The sequence below is a fragment of the Eleutherodactylus coqui genome, chromosome 7 (assembly GCF_035609145.1).
Source record: "Eleutherodactylus coqui strain aEleCoq1 chromosome 7, aEleCoq1.hap1, whole genome shotgun sequence".
Classification (NCBI taxonomy): Eukaryota; Metazoa; Chordata; class Amphibia; order Anura; family Eleutherodactylidae; genus Eleutherodactylus; species Eleutherodactylus coqui.
The window spans coordinates 4944071-4961381 of NC_089843.1; the positions used below are offsets into that span (position 1 = coordinate 4944071).

At 44.1% G+C, this 17311-nt stretch overlaps 1 protein-coding gene across 7 annotated transcripts in view; it reads right to left on the reverse strand.

The window, feature by feature from the left end:
- Positions 1-4635: 4635 nt before the first annotated feature.
- The window catches only part of LOC136572336 (zinc finger protein 585A-like), a 33879-nt gene continuing 21203 nt past the window's right edge, over positions 4636-17311 (reverse strand). For all 7 annotated transcript variants that reach the window (XM_066572834.1, XM_066572836.1, XM_066572835.1 and 4 more), the window contains one exon: positions 4636-8189. In XM_066572834.1, coding sequence (XP_066428931.1) covers positions 4951-8189 — 3239 coding nt within the window. In that variant the 3' untranslated portion in view covers positions 4636-4950. The remainder of the gene's footprint in view (positions 8190-17311) is intronic.

The window sequence follows — 17311 nt, forward strand, 5'->3', positions numbered from 1 at the left end:
AGCCCCTATACTTACCTGCGGGAGATAGCGTGAAATCGCTTCCCCGCCCACCACCGCCGCGTCACCGCCCGTCACCGCCGCGTCACCGAGCGTGTCACGTGACGCGGCCGGCCGCGTCATTTGGCGTCAGATGACGCGCGGCGGTGGGCGGGAAAGCGTTTTTTCACGCTATCTCCCGCTGGTTACAGCGGGAGATAGCGTGAACGGACGGCTTCCATTGACTGCAATGGAAGCCGTCAGTGCGTACAGCCCGTCCTCACCCGCAGAAAATAGAGCATGCTGCGGGTGAGGACGGGAGAAATCGCGGTGCGTAATTCCGCGCTGGAATTACGCATCGTGAGCATTGTGCTATTAGGTTCAATAGAACCTAATAGCTGCGGGCAACGCAGCGGATTTTCGCCGCGAATTACGCGGCGGAAATCCGTTCGTGGGAAGGAGGCCATAACTCGCTCTCAACCTAAATCCCCCCGACAACCACATAAATCCTAGAAGAGCTAAGCAAAAGAATTACATAAAGTTGGTAGCGAATGGAAAACAAGAAGTGAAGACCTACTTTTCCATGTTCTTTCATGTTTTTATGTTTCCTTTATAATTTTGTAATTGCTGAAGCCTGAATACCCAGAATTCACCGAAAATGTCAGAAACAGGCGATACAATAGAATTCAGCTCGTTAAAAGAAAGGTTATGTAAGAAACGTACAAAAATGTCTGAAAATAAACCTTTGTCATTCCTTCTATTAGTCTCATCGCCCCCTGCGTGGGGAAATAAGAAAGCATGAATGACCACTGGTTTAACTTTCTGAACTTTAATAAAATCTGTTGAAACTAAAAGAGACATCACCCCAATGTGGGCCACTTGTTGAGTTTCTAATCATCAATGATAATAAATTATAATTAGTACGGCTCAGGCATCTTCTCGCCTTGTTTCAAATGTCTTTGTCCAAATATTTCTTTGGATTGACTAATAAAGCAGATGATTTCCTACCACATTCAATGCTTTGTAAGCTTCCTCATGCTCGAGCATTAACACTTAATTTGGCCACCTGAAAACATACCAATTAGCAAATATATTTCGCTAACAAATTTGGCATCCCAACATGAGGCGTAACGGGAATTTCACTCCAGATCCCAGCGAAGAATTCAGTGATTTTTCTCTTCTCTGGGAAGGACAGACAGCGCTCTATAAACAAAAGGTAAGAAACCTTATTTCTTACAAAATCATCTGTCCTTTCCTGAGGTTGTGATTATCCCTCTTCACTGGCCAAGGAGAGCACTACTGTTGCGCTTTGAGATCCATGTCAAAGAATCCGACAAATGGTATGTTTTTAGGTATTGGTTTCATTTGATACCCAACTACACGAACATACAAGATAAGAGAGTGGAAGTATTTAAAGATGATTTTAGGGAGAAACATCAAAGCCCCCACCTGAGGGGCTGAAAAAGCAAACAAACTCAGCTCCACTAATTGCTTTAACCCCTTAACACCACAGGCTGTACAGTTATGTCATGGAGGTTCGGTGTTTGTATGCTGATCCTGCTCCATACAATGCAGGTGCCCGCTGTTTCTGGCAGTTGACACCCGCCCGCAACAGATGCAATCAGCACTCTCACTAATCGTGGCTGTTAACCCTTTAATGCAGCCATCAATAACGATAGAGGCACCTAAATGCCACAATCGGAGTTCGTGAGTCCCAAACAGCCCCCTGCAGTGAGATTGCAGGGTCCTTCTGAAAGGCCCAAGGGCTTGCATCGTAGATTGCCTATCAAGCCACGCCTGTCAGATCACGGTACAATGTAATACATCATACTGCAGGAGCGATCCAATCATTGCAAGTTCATGTTCCCTATGTGGATTAAAAAAAAAATGTAACAATCACTTTAAAAAGTTGTATTACTTATTAAAAAAACCTTTTCCCATATTTATTATTTAAAAAAATCATAATAAACCCCAAAACATACTTAGGAATTGCTGCGTTCCTAAAAATCCGATCTATCAAAGTGACGCTTTAATTATCTTGCACAGGGAACATCTTTAGAAAAAAATACACAACCTCACAGTTGCACTTTTTTGGTCACCCCATCTTCAAGAAAAAAATTAACAAAAGTGGTAAAGAAGTCAGGCTAACAGGCCTGTAGTTTCCTGAATCCACCATATTTGAAGATAGGAATATTTTCCTTTCTCTAATCTTCTGGGACTCTTCACAGTGCTGTGCATGTGCTCTCTCATTGACTTGTATAGAACACGTGAAGAGCTGCATTTACAGTGTCAGCATGATCTTTAGAGTGGGGCACCACTGTATCCAGGGAGCAGTGAGTACGAAAAAATACCTCATGCGGCTCCCTATCAGGTCCTCTAACAGCACCATAACTTAATATATAGAGCTGTGGGAAAGTGACAGGTTTCCTATAAGCAGTTCTCACAAACTAGTGCTGCTTTATTTGTGGAATTAAACTTCTAATTGCCAGAGGCAAAAAATGACCTATTTGTCATGTCTACTCAAAATGAAAATACAATAAATCTTTTATAATATGTATGCCAAAGCACTAAGACCAAAGACAATTACAAATACAGGAGCAGGTGGTTCAAATACACTAAGCCAATGTAGCACTTTGAAGGTGGTACCATAGTCAGACCAAGCTGGCTAAAGCTAAGCAAGCCTGCCTGGCCATCTTAGTAATAGCAGAGCGGTAGATGAATCCACCTCCATATGAAGCATTCTAGCTATCACAGTAGAGTCATTTTATGGACCAAACGAAACTCCTGAACTAAAAACATGAACATATTGCCCCCCAGCATGTTTCTCCATTACTGGCTTCATCAGGGCAATGATGTGGGGCTGTAGTCACTATAGCCTTATGGCAATTTGAAGTTTAATGTAATGAGACCTTGTATACCGTGCCACATTTTGTTTTGTGAATAGCTCTATTTGTTGAGACATCTATTAACTTTCTCAGCAGTGAGAACGTGGTCCGCAGCAGGCACTAGTAAATGTTTTAATACAGCTACTGGCAGGTGCGGTGCAGCATCTGAAAATAGCCAGGTAACAGGTATAGAGGGGATGAGAGCTCACCTGCACTGCCATAAGCACCAGAAACTAGCTACTAGCGCACCATGCCACTGTTAGTATTCCCAGAGTTGCAGCTATGTAGGTTAAGTGGTCAGGGATTTCTATGCTGCCTCAGGGTCTTTACATAGGCGGCCGTCAAGTGCTGAGAGCAGAAATGAGCCGTTAGGTCGTGCCACTGGAGCATGCTGAAGTCCCGATTGATGGGTTGACTCACATCTGAGACTTACAATTTGCAAAGATGTCCACCACCATATGCAGGCTACTAGCTGCAAGTGAGCCGCAGGTGGACACAGCCAGTTTAGCCTCATGTACGTCTGGGGTTGCATTCTGCTGGAGGGATTGTGTGAGGCCTACTATAGGGTCTGGACCACATGGCGTTTAGGTAGTGTGCCGCCTCTCAAGGCAATCCAGGGCAGAGAGGATGCAGCTGCTTACCATGAATGCAGAGCCCCCTGCGAGTGAGATATCTGTACAGCCCGAAGGGGATAAGAAGGAAAGTCTGTGCTTCCTCAACTGTGGACAGCGCAAGTAAGACCAGGGCTACGCTGCTGTATCTGCACACTGGCACTCCACAGAAAATACTGTCGAGAGTGTAGGAGGTGCACGGCTTCCAGAAGCACTCCTAAGGCTCCTGGATAGAAAGAGAACTGTGGTCCCTGTTCAGATGTATGGAGCCTGCCACAGATGAAGACTGATAAGCAGGTGGTTTTGATGTTCTGGAGTTGTTCAATACAGATGTTTAGCAATAGGGGTCTGAAGATTACATGTAAACCCTCCTGGAGCAACCCAAGCCGCAGATCTTGATTATCAAGCTTGACTGTCTGCCAACTTCAAGACATGCAAATTAGACTGGTGGAAGTCTGGGCGGGGTTCTGATGTAATATTGGGTCAGCCTAGAGTCAGATACAACAGTATCCAGATATCCAAAGGGAATAGCAGGGGTATTCAGAAACACATCTGCTCTATTTGGCTGCTAGACATGCTCTGGAGATGATTTTGCACATACTGCACTCCTGGAAAAAAAAGTCAATCTCAGGGTCTTTGCAGCAGTTTGAAGAGAAAGAAAGGTATATTTATACTTGTCTTCATGTCACTCACCTATAGGGTTAGGATGAGTTTATGGTGTGTAATTTACTTAGACTTTGGGTCCAGAAAGTAGAGGAAGAGCAGTGAATAATTGGGATGGGAGAAGCAAGGAAATGTGAGGCAAGGATGACAGATTTTTTTAAAAATGTATTTCATTTTTTACAATATTCTGATGCTTTGAAAGAAACTTCACTTCCAGCCTGGCTCTGGCACTTTGCTGCATGGTATGGCCCCTCCCTCTGTGTCTGTTACTTCATCAAGGGGACCAGCTGTTCAACTCAATAACTAAGCCCCCTCTCTGTACCAATCATAAGAGAGAAGGGGGTTGGCTTGGTTATATAGATCAGTCAAACAACCAGCGCCACTGATGATGTGCACAGAGAGAAGAGTTATACGACACAACCCGATGCTGTAACCAGGGAAGAGGTGCAAGTTCCAAAACAGTGGATCAATGTAAGTATTTGGCACCCCTGGACAACCCCTTTAAGTAAATGCAGTGTTAATTTATTGACAACAGTTTACCAGGGAAAATTCTTATTCTTTCACAATAAAGCCTCCATAATCCTCATGATAGTTATTGATGATGACTCGGACCAATAACACACAATAGCCATCATTAAAATCATACAAAAAAATCTCATTGTAAGGTATCCTGAAACAGCCAGTCCGACAGTGCAGCTCTACACTTGCAACATTTTCCACATTCTGTACATAAAAATGGCATCTCCCTTGTATGATTTCTCTGAGGTTTAACAAAACCTGGATTCTGGTAAACACATTTCCTACATCCTGAACGGCTACTCCCCTGTGTGACTTCTGAGATGCTCAACAAGATCTGATTTATGGGTAAAGGAGCTTCCACATTCTAAGCATGAAAATAGCTTCTCCCCTGTGTGAATTCTCTGATGTCTCTCAAGATGACCTTTAAGCATAAAACGTTCCCCACATTCTGAACATAAAAATGACTCCTCTAGAGTATGAGATCTTAGATGTTCCACAAGAGAATCTTTGTGGATAAAACATTTCCCACAGTCCAAACATGAATATGGCTTCTCTTCTTTGTGAGTTCTCTTGTGTAAAACAAGAGCAGCTTTTTGGCTAAAGCATTTCTCACATTCCGAACATGAATACGGTTTCTCTCCTGTGTGAATTTTTTTGTGCATAACAAGAGCACATTTCTGGCTAAAGCATTTCCCACATTCCAAACATGAATATGGTTTCTCTCCTGTGTGACTTCTCTCATGTATAACAAGAGCAGATTTATGACTAAAGCATTTTTTACATTCTGAACATGAATACGGCTTCTCTTCTCTGTGACTTCTCTCGTGTATAGCAAGAGCAGCTTTCTGGCTAAAGCTTTTCTCACATTCTGAACATGAATACGGTTTCTCTCCTGTGTGAATTATTTTGTGCATAACGAGAGCACATTTCTGACTAAAGCATTTCTCACACTCTGAACAAGAATATGGCTTCTCTTCTCTGTGACTTTTCTTGTGCATAACAAGAGCAGATTTCTTGCTCACGCATTTCCCACATTCCGAACATGAATACATCTTCTTCTCTCTGTGACTTCTCTCATGTATAACAAGAGCACATTTCTGACTAAAGCATTTCTCACACTCTGAACAAGAATATGGCTTCTCTTCTCTGTGACGTCTCTCATGCATAACAAGAGCAGATTTCTTGCTCATGCATTTCCCACATTGTGAACATGAATATGGCTCCTCCTCTCTGTGACTTCTTTCATGTCTAACAAGATGTGTTTTATGGTCAAAACATTTCCCACATTTAGGGCATGAAAAAGTTTGTTCTCTGGTATGAAGTGGTTCATCTATTGTGTGAAGTCTCTGATGTTTACAGAGATCTGATTTCTGGGTAAAGCATTTCCCACATTCTAAACATGAATACGGCTTCCCTCCTGTCTGACTCCTCTCATGTATAACAAGATTTGATTTTGATATGAAGCTTTTCCCATATTCTGAACATGAAAAAGTCTTCTCTTCTGTGTGACTTCTTAGATGTTCTGAAAATCTTGCTTTATGGGTAAAAATTTTCTCACATTCAGGACATGAAAATGGCTTCTCCACAGAGTGAGTTCTCACATGTTCCACAAGAGATAAATTAATGGAAAAACATCTTCCACATTCTGAGCATGAATATGGCTTTTCTGTGTGAGAGTTCTGATGTTTAACAAGATGTGATTTCTGTCTAAAACTTTTCCCACATTCTGAACATGAATACGGCTTCTCTCCTGTATGAGTTTTCTGATGTTTAAGAAGACATGATCTTTGTTTAAAACTTTTCCCACATTCTGAACATGAGTACGGCTTCTCTCCTGTGTGAATTCTTTGATGCTCCTGTAGTTTGGCTTTAGTAAAAAAACATTTTCCACATTCTGAACATAAAAATGGCTTCACTCCTGTGTGAATTCTCTTATGCTTAGCTAGATTTGATGCATCTATAAAGCATTTCCCACATTCTGAGCAGGAATACGGCTTCACTCCTGTGTGAGTTTTCTGATGTTTAACAAGACATGATTTCTGTTTAAAACTTTTCCCACATTCTGAACATGAATATAGTTTCTCTCCTGTGTGAATTATCTGATGCGCTTTTAGCCTGGGTCTTGTAATAAAACATTTCCCACATTCTGAACATGAAAAAGGCTTCAGTCCTGTGTGAATTCTCTTATGTTTAGCTAGACTTGATGCATCTGTAAAGCATTTTTCACATTCTGAACATGAATACGGCTTTTCTCCTGTGTGACTCCTCTCATGTATGACAAGATTTGATTTTGATGTAAAACACTTCCCACATTCTGAACATGGAAAGGTCTTCTCTCCTGTGTGACTTCTTAGATGTTCTGCAAATTTTGCTTTATGGGTAAAACATTTCTCACATTCAGGACATGAAAATGAACTCTCTTCAGTGTGAGTTCTCAGATGGACCAGAAGAGATAGCTTATGAATAAAACATTTCCCACATTCTGAGCATGAATATGGCTTCTCTCCTGTGTGAGTTTTTTGATGTTGAACAAGGTATGATTTCTGTCTAAAACTTTTCCCACATTCTGAACATGAATATGGCTTCTCTCCTGTGTGAATTCTCTGATGCTCTTTTAGACTGGGTTTTGTAATAAAACATTTCCCACATTCTGAACATGCAAAAGGCTTCACTCCAGTGTGAATTCTCCTATGTTTAGCTCGACTGGATGCATCTATAAAGCATTTGTCACATTCTGAACACGGAAATGGCTTCTCTCCTGTGTGAATTCTCTTATGTTTAACAAGACTTGATGCATCTATAAAGCATTTTTCACATTCTGAACATGAATATGGCTTCTCTCCTGTGTGACTTCGCTTGTGTGTTTCAAGATAGGATTTATATTGAAAACATTTCCCACATTCTGGACATGAATATGGCTTCTCTCTTGTGTGAACTCTCTGATGTGTAACAAGAGTTGATCTTTCTGTAAAGCATTTCCCACATTCTGTACATGAATATGGCTTTTCTCCTGTATGAACTCTCTGATGTGTAACAAGAGTTGATTTAAATGTAAAACACCTTCCACATTCTGAGCATGAATATGGCTTCTCTCCTGTGTGAGTTCTCTGATGTTTAACAAGATGTGATTTCTGTCTAAATCGTTTCCCACATTCTGAACATGAAAATTGTTTCTCTTCAGTGTGACTTCTCTGATGTTCAACAAGATTTGATTTATTGGTAAAATATCTTTCAAATTCTGAACATGAATACAGCTTCTCCTCGGTGTGAATGGTTTGATGTTTAGCGAGAAGGGCTTTCATAGTAAAGCATTTGCTGCACTCTGAACATGAAAATGGCCTTTCATTGATGTGAATTCTCTTGTGGATGGAAAGAGTTAATTTCTTTTTAAAATGTTTCCCACACTCAGAACACGCAAACATTTTGCTCAGTCCACATCCACTTCTTTTTTTGTCAGTCCATGATTGATGATATTCCACTTCATAATTGGGAGATACAAGGTGATGGCCAAGAGAACCTCTCATGCAGTCTTTATCTGGAAGAAGAAACATTTTATTAGAGATGAGCGAACGTACTCGGATAGGCACTACTCGTCCGAGTAATGTGCCTTATCCGAGTACCGCTGTACTCGTGCTGAAAGATTTGGGGCGCTCCGCTGCTGACAGGTGAGTCGCAGCGGGGAGCGGGGCAGAGCGGCCGGGAGAGAAGGAGAGAAAGATCTCCCCTCCGTTCCTCCCCGCTCTCCCCTGCAGCTCCCCGCTCCGCAGCGCGTCCCGAATCTTTCAGCACGAGTACAGCGGTACTCGGATAAGGCACATTACTCGGACGAGTAGTGCCTATCCGAGTACGTTCGCTCATCTCTACATTTTATCAAATCACATAATTGATATTTTATCATACAATGAGCAATCCAGTCAGAAATCAAAATAAAGACATGAATGCTGATTGAAAGAAAGCAACCACCCGAATCTATTCAATACATTAAAGGGGTTGTCCCGCGCCGAAACGCGTTTGAAACCCCCCCCCCCCCCGTTCGGCGCGAGACAACCCCGATGCAGGGGTTAAAAAAGAACACCGGACAGCGCTTACCTTAATCCCCGCGCTCCGGTGACTTCTTACTTACCCGGTGAAGATGGCTGCCGGGATCTTCTACCTCCGTGGACCGCAGCTCTTCTGTGCGGTCCATTGCCGATTCCAGCCTCCTGATTGGCTGGAATCGGCACGTGACGGGGCGGAGCTACACGGAGCTACACCGAGCCCCATTGAGAAGAGAAGAAGACCCGGACTGCGCAAGCGCGTCTAATTTGGCCATTAGACGGCGAAAATTAGATGGCAACCATGGAGACGAGGACGCCAGCAACGGAGCAGGTAAGTGAAAAACTTTTTATAACTTCTGTATGGCTCATAATTAATGCACAATGTACATTACAAAGTGCATTAATATGGCCATACAGAAGTGTATAGACCCACTTGCTGCCGCGGGACAACCCCTTTAAGCTGCCACTATTGGATGCTAATTTGAAGGTCCCTAAGTACATAGAAACTCGACTTCTTCCCAGAATGCAAGAGGCTCACATCCAATGATCAATTTTGAGGCGCATTAAAGACCCCTATCAAACAGTTGAGTTTGATGGGGAAACATGCACTCATATTCCCTCTGCAGGTCCCGCAGGGCAAATGGTGTGATATGAAAATGAATAAATGGCTGCTATCCCTGTAATACATGGATGGCTTCAACCTGTCATAGTGGGAGCAGCACCTAAAAAGCAGCTCTCAATTCTGACTCATAGAAATGGGTCCCAAACAGTTGATACATATGATGTTCCTATTCCCTTGCCTGGTCTGGTCTAGATCCACGACATCCTCAGCCTAAGTTCAGTCCAGTCTAGATGGACAACCTTAGCAATCTTACATTTTACATGGTTTCTCAGTGTACCCTCTACTGGGATAACTTCCATCAATGTACTCCCAAGCCTATGATGGTACACTGTGCTATTAAGTTCACAGCATCTGGAGGAGCCACACACACTGTTCTATAGATCCAAGCAAAAACTATTGAAATCTGTGTCCATCCTTCATTTGCAAACACGAAACTGATCTAAATCAACAGCAGCCGAGCTCTACGGGATGCCAGCTACCTGAAGATATCACTACTTCTAGGAAAGCCTTGCTTTGATTCAGGATACTAGACCTTGATTGACAACTAAAGCTGTATTAATCCGCTCAATCCATGTTTGTATTGATGTAAAGGGGGCAATAAACAACAAAAAGAAAGCATTGAAACTGCTAAAACAATAAGCCAGTGAAGAAACACTACAAAGCTATGAGAGGGAACTATAAATAACATAAAAAGAGAGAAAGTAAAACTTACCCTAAAACATTCTTCAACTATGTAAATAGTAAAAAGATTAATACTGAAAGTGTTGGCCCTTTAATAAATGATGTAGGAAAATTGTAGAGGGCGATGAGGAGAAAGCAAATAGTTTTTTTGACAGTGTATTCACAGAGGAAAATGAAATGTCAGATGAGATGCAGAGTGATAAAGTAAACTCTCCACTAAATGTCAGCAGTCTGACCCAGGAAGAAGTGCAGAGCCGCCTTAAATAGATTAAAACAGACAAAATTGCAGGGTCCTCATGGTATACACCCGCAGGTTGTAAGGGTATTAAGTGGCGCGATAGACAGTTTTTATTCATTTTTATGGACTCTATAGTGATGGGGTATTTGCCACTGTTTTGGAGCATAGCAAATGTGGTGCTAAAATTTAAAAAGCGGTCAAAAAGCGAACCTGGAAACTGTTGTTGTTGTTAACCATTTAGTCGCTCACATCCCTCAGCGACCCTAAATTTGAGTTCTGTCCATGTTTTTCAGTTTTGCACTGCTTCTTTCAGTTGTGTGATATCCATGCCAGTATTAGCTCTGACAGTATCAAGCCATTGTGTTCTTTGGTGGCCCGATCTTCTCTTGCCACTGATCTGTCAAAGCATTATAGATTTTTCCAGCAACTCTGCTCGCATTACATGACCAAAATCCGTGAGTCCGAGCCTGGTCATCTTGTCCTCTGTAAGTCTAAGTCCGGTCATCTTGTCCTCCGTGAGTCTGAGTCTGGTCATCTTGTCCTCAAGTGATCTATTAGGTCTTATACGATTCAGGACTTCTCTGATTATTACTCTCGCTGTCCAGGGTATTAGCAGCAGCTTTCGCCAGCACCACAGCTCAAACGCATCAATCCTCCTTCTATCAGCTTTTTTCGCAGTCCAGCTTTCACATTCATACATGGCTCTGGGGAAACCAGTGGTTTACACTATCCTGCATTTAGTTGCTATGCCGATATCCCTATTTTTCCAGATTTTGTCCATGTTTAGCATTGCGTTTTATCTCTGGCATAGATTCTCCATCCTGGTCAATTTTTGAACCAACGAAGATGAAGTCTCGCCACATTCTACGGGCTCATTGTTGATTTTGATTTGAATTTGGCCATTTTTTGCAGTTGTCATAATTTTTGTCTTCTTTAAGATTCAGGTAGAGGCCCATTTTTTCACTTTCAGCTTTAATATTACATATCAGCTGCTTCAGACCGGCTTCTGTTTCTGCAAACAGAGTTGTATCATCTGCATAGCGGAGATTGTTGATGTTCTGCCACCTATTCTCACCCCAAATTCCAATTTTAAACTACAGGCCGGTAAGTCTGACTTCTATTGTGGGTAAAATGTTTGAAGGCTTTCTAAGAGATGCTATCCTGGAGGACCTCTAGGTAAATAGCTGTATAACTCCGTATCAGCATGAGTTTGTGAGCAATCGCTCATGTCAAACCAATCTGATCAGCTTCTATGAGGAGGTAAGTTCTAGACTGGACCGAGGAGAGTCACTGGATCTTGAGTACCTGGACTTTTCCAAAGCTTTTGACACTGTGCTGCATAAAAGGTTGGTATATAAAATGAGAATGCTTGGTGTCATGCTCCTGTGTGGGTGTGCAGCTTTCATTATCTTCAGTGTGAAAAGTGTCATGTTCCTGCGTGTCTGTGTATGTAGCCGGACATGAGGTGTGAGCGGGCATGTTCAGTGCAGGTTTTGATTTGATCAGCGTCATGTTCCCGCATGTCTGTGCAGTTTGCCTTTCGTGTCTTGCTGTGAATCCTTTATCATCTAGGCGGAGGTAGATACCTAGGTTCCAGGGCAGGGTCATCCCTGTTAGGACGATCACCCGCATGCAGGCAGATTTCATGGGGTTGTCTCGTTAAGAGTTGGGACTCACGAAATGAGGACCCGTGACGTGGACTCGTGAGCTTAAGTATATTCACTAAAGTATGAACGAATACCTCAAACTTCCTATATTTATTCCATCTGGCTAAGTGTGCAGGTATGCAGGTGAGTGTTTTGAGCGCTTGTGAGTCATTCGTTCATGCCTGTCCACAAGTATGTAGTCTGTCTCTCTGTCCTGCGGTTCTGTCGGAGTCTTACAGATTTCGCCTGTCGGCAAGTATTAAAGTCTGTCCGTGAAGTTTGTTTCTCAGCTCTGCGCTTCCTTCTGAGTTCGTCTGTCAGTAAGTTCTGTCTGATTCCGTGTTCCGTCTGAGTTCTATGTAACAGAATGTACACGTTTCAGGTGGGGAGGTATGCGTGTCATTTGGGCCCCTCGTCTGTGACTGTAGTATGTCTGTCCATGTGTCCAGTTCGCAGTTTCCAAGTTCTGTCTGATTCAGATTTCTTTTTTGGATTCGTGAGTTCTTGTGTGAACTGGACATAATCGATATATACATTCCCGGTAGAAGGCATGCAATTGTTTGCACCTGCCCCCTGTGTGTGGGTTGTGCCTTAGTTCTGTTCCCTCTCCTCATCTATCATTCGTGTTCGTTGTGTGCTCCTGTACGATTGGTTGTGTGCTTCTGTGCGGTGTGCTCCGGACCTGTGAGATCCGGCGCGGTGCTAGGCCCATATGGATAAGTCCTATACGCCTTTTGTTAGTCTGATTTATGTCTGTTTTCCGCCCTATGATCTGTCTGTGTGAACAATTAATTGTTGTTTGGTCTGTTCTGGTGTCTAGCCTCCTGGTGCTAGTCGCAGTCTTGTTCCGTGGTCTGTCAGTTCTGGCGTGTAGTCCCTGGTGCTAGTCGCAGTCCTGTTCTTATGTCTGTCCTTTTAGGTACAGTTGTCTCCGGAGGCCCCTCCTTTAAGGGGGAGGTACTCTTGCAGCATTCTGCTGTGATTTGTTGTTCTACATGCCTCCCAACAGCTCAGATCCACAGGTGTGGTTGATTGAGCTGGCTGGGTGAGGATTTCCCCAGTCAGCCAATCCCCCAGGTCTGCTGCTCATATATACCAGCTCCTCTTTGTGGCTGTTAGTCTTTCCTCTGTTTGTTCAGGATGTTCAGTGTGAGCGGTAGCATGCTTCTCTGTGTATGTGCAGCTTTCAGTATCTTCAGTGTGAACAGTTTCATGTTCCTGCGTGTCTGTATATGTGACCGCAGTTGAGGTGTGAGTGGGCATGTTCAGTGTGTGTTTAGATTTGATCCGCGTCATGTTCCTGTGTGTTTGTGCAGTTTGCCTTTTGTGTAATGTGAACTGTGTCTTGATGTGAATCCTTTATCATCTAGGATGAGGTAGGTCCCCAAGTTACAGTGCGGAGTCGTCCCTGTTGGGACGATCACCCCGCATGCCGGCAGATTTCCTGGGGTTAGTTGTCCCGTCAGAGTAGAGACCAGCGAGACGAGGACCCGTGAAGGGGGCTCACGGACATAAGTATCTTGGCCAAAATACGAACGAATGCCTCGTACATCCTAGAGTTATTCCATCTGACTAGGTGTGCAGGTATTTAGGTGAGTATTTTGAGCACTTGTCAGTTGGTTTATGCCTGTCCGCGAATAGTCTGTCTCCTGGTCCTGCAGTTCTGTCTGAGTTTTCCTGAGTTCGCTGCTTGGCGAGTGTGAAGTCTGTTTCTCAGTGTCCGTATTCTGTCCGAGTTAGGTCTGAATTTCTGAGTTTCCTTGTTTGGTAGACGTAACACCCAGGACTATAAGTAGGGTGTGCTCTAATAACTATGTATAGATATATCAGGGGTCAGTACAGAGATCCCTCCCATCATCTATTATACCCAGGACTGTAACAAGGGGGCACTCTAATAACTATGTATAATATATCAGGGGTCAGTACAGAGATCTCCCCCATCATCTGTTATACCCAGGACTGTAACAAGGGGGCACTCTAATAACTATGTATAGATATATCAGGTGTCAGTACAGAGATCTCTCCCATCATATATTATACCCAGGACTATAAGTAGGGTGTGCTCTAATAACTATGTATAGATATATCAGGGGTCAGTACAGAGATCTCTCCCATCATCTATTATACCCAGGACTGTAACAAGGGGGCACTCTAATAACTATGTATAATATATCAGGGGTCAGTACAGAGATCTCCCCCATCATCTGTTATACCCAGGACTGTAACAAGGGGGCGCTCTAATAACTATGTATAGAAATATCAGGAGTCAGTACAGAGATCTCTCCTATCATATATTATACCCAGGACTGTAACAAGGGGGCGCTCTAATAACTATGTATAGATATATCAGGGGTCAGTACAGAGATCTCCCCCATCATATATTATACCCAGGACTGTAACAAGGGGGCGCTCTAATAACTATGCATAGATATATCAGGGGTCAGTACAGAGATCTCCCCCATCATCTGTTATACCCTGGACTGTAACAAAGGGGGCGCTCTAATAACTATGTATAGATATATCAGGGGTCAGTACAGAGATCTCCCCCATCATCTGTTATACCCAGGACTGTAACAAGGGGGCGCTCTAATAACTATGTATAGAAATATCAGGGGTCAGTACAGAGATCTCTACCCATCATCTATTATACCCAGGACTGTAACAAGGGGGCGCTCTAATAACTATGTATAGAAATATCAGGGGTCAGTACAGAGATCTCTACCCATCATCTATTATACCCAGGACTGTAACAAGGGGGTGCTCTAATAACTATGTATAGATATATCAGGGGTCAGTACAGAGATCTCACCCATCATCTATTATATCCAGGACTGTAACAAGGGGGCGCTCTAATAACTATGTATAATATATCAGGGGTCAGTACAGAGATCTCTCCCATCATCTATTATACCCAGGACTGTAACAAGGGGGCACTCTAATAACTATGTATAATATATCTGGGGTCAGTACAGATATCGCTCCCATCATCTATTATACCCAGGACTGTAACAAGGGGGCACTCTAATAACTATGTATAATATATCAGGGGTCAGTACAGAGATCTCTCCCATCATCTATTATACCCAGGACTGTAACAAGGGGGCACTCTAATAACTATGTATAATATATCTGGGGTCAGTACAGATATCGCTCCCATCATCTATTATACCCAGGACTGTAACAAGGGGGCACTCTAATAACTATGTATAATATATCAGGGGTCAGTACAGATATCTCTCCCATCATCTATTATACCCAGGACTGTAACAAGGGGGCGCTCTAATAACTATGTATAGATATATCAGGGGTCAGTACAGAGATCTCTCCCATCATATATTATACCCAGGACTGTAACAAGGGGGCGCTCTAATAACTATGTATAGATATGTCAGGGGTCATTACAGAGATCTACCCCATCATTTATTATACCCAGGACTGTAACAAGGGGGCGCTCTAATAACTATGTATAGATATGTCAGGGGTCATTACAGAGATCTACCCCATCATTTATTATACCCAGGACTGTAACAAGGGGGCGCTCTATGATATTTCTATACAGTTATGGCCGAATGTACATGGATTTCGCAGTGTTATCAGACCCGGTGCCCAGCCGGTGCCCCCTGTGTACCTGTTCGCTGTTTTTTTTAATCTCTGCTGCGAATGGGCCGGCCGGCTCGCTAAAGACGCTCGTGGTCGCCCTCATCCACTCCCGGCTTGACTACTGCAACTCGCTACTCATTGGCCTCCCCCTCACTAGACTCGCTCCGCTCCAATCCATACTAAATGCTGCAGCTAGACTCATTTTTCTATCCAGTCGTTACTCAGACGCCTCTGCATTATGCCAGTCGCTGCATTGGCTGCCCATCCACTGCAGAACTAAATGTAAACTCCTCTACCTCACTCACAAAGCTCTGCATGGCGCTGCGCCACCATACATCGCCTCCCTACTGTCAGTACACCACCATACATCGCCTCCCTCCTGTCAGTATACCACCATACATCGCCTCCCTCCTGTCAGTACACCACCATACATCGCCTCCCTACTGTCAGTACACCACCATACATCGCCTCCCTACTGTCAGTACACCACCATACATCGCCTCCCTACTGTCAGTACACCACCATACATCGCCTCCCTACTGTCAGTACACCACCATACATCGCCTCCCTCCTGTCCGTACACCACCATACATCGCCTCCCTACTGTCAGTACACCACCATACATCGCCTCCCTACTGTCAGTACACCACCATACATCGCCTCCCTCCTGTCAGTACACCACCATACATCGCCTCCCTACTGTCAGTACACCACCATACATCACCTCCCTACTGTCAGTACACCACCATACATCGCCTCCCTACTGTCAGTACACCACCATACATCGCCTCCCTCCTGTCAGTATATCACCATACATCGCCTCCCTCCTGTCAGTACACCACCATACATCGCCTCCCTACTGTCAGTACACCACCATACAGCGCCTCCCTACTGTCAGTATACCACCATACATCGCCTCCCTACTGTCAGTACACCACCATACATCGCCTCCCTACTGTCAGTACACCACCATACATCGCCTCCCTACTGTCAGTACACCACCATACATCGCCTCCCTCCTGTCAGTACACCACCATACATCGCCTCCCTACTGTCAGTACACCACCATACATCGCCTCCCTCCTGTCAGTACACCACCATACATCGCCTCCCTACTGTCAGTACACCACCATACATCGCCTCCCTCCTGTCAGTACACCACCATACATCGCCTCCCTACTGTCAGTACACCACCATACATCGCCTCCCTACTGTCAGTACACCACCATACATCGCCTCCCTCCTGTCAGTACATCACCATACATCGCCTCCCTCCTGTCAGTACACCACCATACATCGCCTCCCTACTGTCAGTACACCACCATACATCGCCTCCCTACTGTCAGTACACCACCCAGCCCGCTCACTCCGATCGGCTAACACACTCAGACTAAACACCCCTGTAATACGAACCTCTCATGCTCGCCTCCAGGACTTCACTAGAGCAGCACCCATCCTCTGGAACGCTCTACCCCAAGGCATCCCGACAATTCCCGATGCACGAAACTTCAGACGTGCCTTAAAAACGCACCTCTTCAGGGAAGCATACCAAATCTCCTGACCTAGTCCCTCGCCCCTCCCTATGGTGCCCCAACCTGTTTGCCTTCTGATAAATGATCTGTACATAAAATCCCCTATTGCCTGTGTTCCCCCCCCCCCCTGCACCTCCTGTACCGCCCCCAACCCATTTGTGTCTAACCCAATGTACCTCATATTGTAATTGTTGTATTGTTTTGCATTTATCCATGCCTGAAAGCTGCGGAATAAGTTGGCGCCATACAAATAAAGATGATTATTATTATGATGGAACTCCATTGGTGGGTGATGACATTG